At 36.7% G+C, this 4,937-nt stretch overlaps 1 protein-coding gene across 1 annotated transcript; it reads left to right on the forward strand.

The window, feature by feature from the left end:
• The first annotated feature begins 3,107 nt into the window (after nt 1-3,107).
• LOC143584418 (F-box/kelch-repeat protein At1g57790-like) lies at nt 3,108-4,416 on the forward strand. Its single transcript, XM_077066482.1, has 2 exons — nt 3,108-4,056; nt 4,277-4,416. Exons 1-2 carry the CDS (start codon nt 3,108-3,110, stop codon nt 4,414-4,416), a joined length of 1,089 nt encoding a protein of 362 aa, XP_076922597.1.
• Nucleotides 4,417-4,937: the final 521 nt, after the last annotated feature.

Consider the following 4,937-nt stretch of genomic DNA (forward strand, 5'->3'; position numbering starts at 1 on the left):
ACATAATTACAACATAAAATTCATTATTTTATTAATATTCAAATATCCGAAAACAAAACGGGACAATATAAATGTGAACCGAAAATGATTATTTGCTTAGGTTGTTGTGTTGATTGTCTTGATTATTTACTATCTGGATTGTTTACCAGAATTTTTAACTGGCCTTGCCTTGGTATTATGTGCATTCCTCCACATATGAGGTTCGAAGTGGTTAATCGGGTTTGGCGGGTCTATGGGCTGACCGTCGGGTATAACCGGAACCAACCCGAGACCCGTTTAAAGGAGAATTAGAAACCCATGACCCGGGGTCGGTTCAGACGGATACCTTGTTCTTGATTCAACAATTCTTAAATTCTATGTCATTCAATTTTATGCCTCTAATTTCTTTTATAAGATCGAGCTGATTGTAACAGTTCTTGTTTCTTATTTAGGGTTCTTTTTTTATGAAGACGAAGCTGAAAGAAAAAATAATTGGAAGCATGGAGGAGTCTCTGCATCTTCACTCTGTAACTTGTTTTTTTTTTTTTGTTGATTCTGTGATATAATTAATTATGGGCAAATAAAGAATATTATTATTATATGATAGTATGGATTATAGTTAGTCTCTTAATTCAAACAAGTATATAACTTTGGGACAATATGGTCATAGTTCATCAAAAAGTAAAATATATGTTAACAAATGTCTGCAAGTTTCTGAAAATAGATAACACATATCAAAGCTATGGAAACGAAAGTGAAACCGAGTCCCGAAGAGCCAAGCGAAATGGGAACAGCCAGAATCGTGACAAACTGCAAGTTTCTTAGATAAATAGATGTAAACATAGTGTCTGCTTTGAACTTTTTTAATGTCTATAAAATGCTGTCTGTTGAGAAATCTCTTAAGGTTATGATCTCGAACGCTTGAATTATTGATCGATTCGCTAAATGATAAGTGACGGATGGTTTCATTTTGAAGTCTTCATTAAGTTCAAAAAAGGAGTTTTTTTGTTATGCAATGATAGTTTATCGAAGTTGTTTTAATCAATTTCTCTATTTGCTCTCTTAATAACCGAGCTTGCTACCTTAAGGATTGTGTGTTTGGGTTTTATGATTCATTTACCTCAATGGAGAGCTTGTGCTGTTTGTTTCCTGCGGTGAATCCCATCATGCACCAGGTACGTTTCTTATCATATGGTGTTGACTAATTTTCTTAATCGTTATTTTCTACTTGCAATGTATACATTTGTTAAAGAGATGTTATGATGTATACCATATCATATGCCTGAGTACCATTTCTAATGCAAAGTTTGACAGTTGAATAAACCACTTGTGAAAGACATAAACATGCTATTCTAGTTTCATAGCTCTTAAATATATCTAGGGTTGCAAACAAGCTCAACCCCTCATGAGCTACTTGGGATCGGATTGATAAGAAGCTTGAAACGTGCCGAGCCTTTTCGAGCCCGAGCCTCAAATAAAGCTCGTTTAGTTATCGAGCTTGAGTCTTGTATGGGAAGATCATTTAGGCTCGTCGAGCCTTAGAGCCTTGTGCATTTTTAAATTTGAACTCTTTTGGACTTATGTGTCTTCATTTTACGCTAAACAGCCAAGCTTTGGCTCGCTTAAGGGTTTTTGAAATATATAAAAAAAATGTATATAGATTAATAAATATCAAACTTTTAAAAGTGGCTTAAGCTCTCATAAGTCAAAACGAGACGAGCTTGAGCCTAGTCGGGCTTGGCTTGTTTACAGCTCTAGGTATATCCACGTTAGATTCTTGATTATATTCTCTATTCAAAGTTCGTTATTACAAGGAAATCTTAGATATAATGATTGCTTTTTGAAGAGTTAAACCTTATGATTGATTGGTTTAGCCGTTTAGGAGATGTGGGTCGATGAAGGGTATTTTCGTCTTTTATTAATTAAGTTAATTGAGTATGTTTTAATTTAGTTGATTAATTAAGCCCTGCTTGCGGTGCGCACATATGATGTATATTTGTGTGAACCCTCGGGTGGGCAAAAGTGAAATTGCACTAATTTTGACGTTATTTTACTAATCTCGTGAAAATAACGTTAAAAGTGACGGACGGTTAATCAGGCATCATGTAGTGGCATTGATAGCCGAAAGACAAGGGTACATGCACCGATCAGCCGGTGTCCCGATGATTGAGTGCTATGTGCCTTATGTCCAAGGCTTGATGCAAAACTACTATCGAGCCGGGGGTCTCACCGGAAGCAGCCTCTCTATCCTTATGGGGTAGAGGTAAGGCTGTCTACATCTTACCCTCCTCAGACCCTACCATAGCTTTGCTATTGGTGGGATATACTGAGTACGATGATGATGATGATGATGAAATAGGGTTATTTGTAATTCATACCTTTTCAGTTAAATAGAAAGTAAAAAAGACATCGAGGTAGTTCACCACAAAATCCTGTGTTTGTGTGTGATTACCGGATGTTTGGCCCTCATTTCCCATTTTACACACTTGTATATTTTTAATTTATTTGATAAATAGGGTTAAGGGGCATTATTGTAATTTCTCTTTCTAATCTAACCCTTACTTTAGCCCTCATTTCCCATTTTACACACTTATATATTTTTGCTAGTCACAATCGTCTCTGCTACCCCCTCCCTCAACTCCACTCTTAGCCCCGTGCTGTTGCGATTTCAAATTTTGCAGGTATAACTCAGCTACTTTAATTGATCCCATATCTGATATTTTGTTGGATTTCAGTGTAGAAGTCTGATATTTTTGTAAATGTTTTGCCCTATTTGAGTTTTTACACTTGATTGATTCAATGTGTTAATTTGCTTAGTGAAGTTGTAATATAGTTTGCAAATTGAGTTGTTATGATCTATATCATCGATCAACACATTTACACTTGGATCTCACATGAAAGATTTACCCCTTGTTTTCACTGAAAATGGTATTTTTTTTTTAGATTACCTTTTTAAGAGTTGTTAGAAATCAGCACCGATCCCTTTGTCGATACTTTAAGGTTGGCACAAACAAATTTACAAAATAGTCTTATATGGTTGTTCCTGTTTACATTTTTTTGCATATTATGTGGAATTTTGCATTCACCAGGAAGCTCGAGTTATAATTATTTTTGTTACAAGTGTAGGAATGGTGACTACAAGAAGCAAGGTAAGAAAACTCAACAATGACGGTTCAGGATCATGGCCAAGCCTTGGCCATGATCTGCTCCTGAATATTATGATGCGAATTGGACTTTTCGATTTTATTGCTTTAAGCGGTGTGTGCAAGTCATGGAGATCGGCTGCGGTCTCAAACTGGAAGGAGTTTATGATGTCAAAACAACCGATGTATTTATCTCTCTCTAAACGAGTGAATGGAAAAGATTGCTACTTAGAGGAGAACTGCACACAAAGAAAAATGAACACCGTGGTTCCCCATTCTAGAGGCAGGGTGTGTGTTGGATTAACGTGCGGTTACTTGATATTTTTCGGGAGGGATACTCGTGACTTCTGGCTTGTGAATCCCGTCACAAGGAAAGAACTTCATTTCCCTGGTTTCCCCTACAGTAAAAGCGCAAGTAGTATTCCATCACGCATTAAGGGTATTCTTGTCTTTTCACCTTCACTGTCCGGGTGGGTGCTTGTGGTGCTCGCACACGGTTTTTTAAGTGAGTTATATTTCTCTTTAGCTGGTAAACAAGTCAAATGGAGTTATGTCTCTTTGAATTCTGTTATCCTCGATATACACTTTTTCAAGGGAAAGATATATACGATGAACACCAATAAACGTTTATTTGAATTCAGACTTAATCCAGTGCCCGCCTTCATCCTACACAAAATGAATAATTCTCCATGGGCGGACTTTAGATATGATACGTTAGTAAGTTCAGGGGGAAAACTTTATCTGATGAATACTTCAAATCATTTTGATGCTATTGAAGTTAATTTTGAAAAATGCGAATGGATGAATGAGGAAAACACACTCGGGAAACTTGCAGTTTTCACAAGTGTCTTGAAATGTGATGCTGTGATTGAACCAGTTACATGGGCCCGGACACAGTACAAGAAACTTAATTACGCAGATGATGGCAATCACAGTAAGAAAATCAGCAGGTGTTCAACTACATGCATGTGGTACTTCCCACATGAATGCTTGAATGGTAACGACTCTCATCCGTTGTCTCTTTATTTTTAAGATTATTATGATGTTACAGAATTCCGTGGGTTGGTTTATGACGTTTTCTTAGACATGTATACGACGAATGCTGTGGTTGAATAACTGTAATGATCCTGCTTTGTTTGTTTCATCAAATGCAGAGAATGGTGCTTTGCTGAATATTCTTGAAGAGGAGAGCAAGAAAGCGGGTGGTGCGTCATCTTGTGGTTCAATTAAACGCGTTGGCAAATTGGTTATAAAAAGATTAGACCGTATTACCAATCAAATTAGTCAAGATTAAGAGTTTGGTTTTGTTTCTTTGTGTTGAAAGACAAAGTTTTTAATGGAATATATTCAATATTCTCAGTTCTGTAATTTTTATCAGTTTGTGAATGCATCACCAACGATTCTATTCATCTGGAAACGAATTCACGGGTAAATGGTTCTAGGGGTGTAAATGAGCCGAGCCTGAGATCGATTGGCTCGAGTTCTGCCCGTTTATTATCTATTAATTAATATATATAAGTTTTTAATTATTTTTATATATTTTGAGAAAATCTTAAACAAGCCTAACCTCGGCTAGAGCTTGTGCTTGGCTATGTTTTGTGAAACTAATACACAGAAGTCCAAAAGATGTAAAGCACAAGAATATACAAGGCTCGACGAGCCTAAACGAGCTTCTCATACAAGGCTCAGGCTCGATAACTAAACAAGCTTTGTTTGAGGCTCGGGCTCGACTCGTTTGCACCCTAAGTGGTTCAATCGTTTCATTGGAAAAGGAAGCTGTTGCATTGTTCATAATGTATGGGATGCTATTGATTT

Source organism: Bidens hawaiensis, unplaced genomic scaffold, assembly GCF_021521415.1.
Source record: "Bidens hawaiensis isolate Kalapana, Puna unplaced genomic scaffold, B.hawaiensis_p1.1 tig00033121_1, whole genome shotgun sequence".
NCBI classification, from domain to species: Eukaryota; Viridiplantae; Streptophyta; class Magnoliopsida; order Asterales; family Asteraceae; genus Bidens; species Bidens hawaiensis.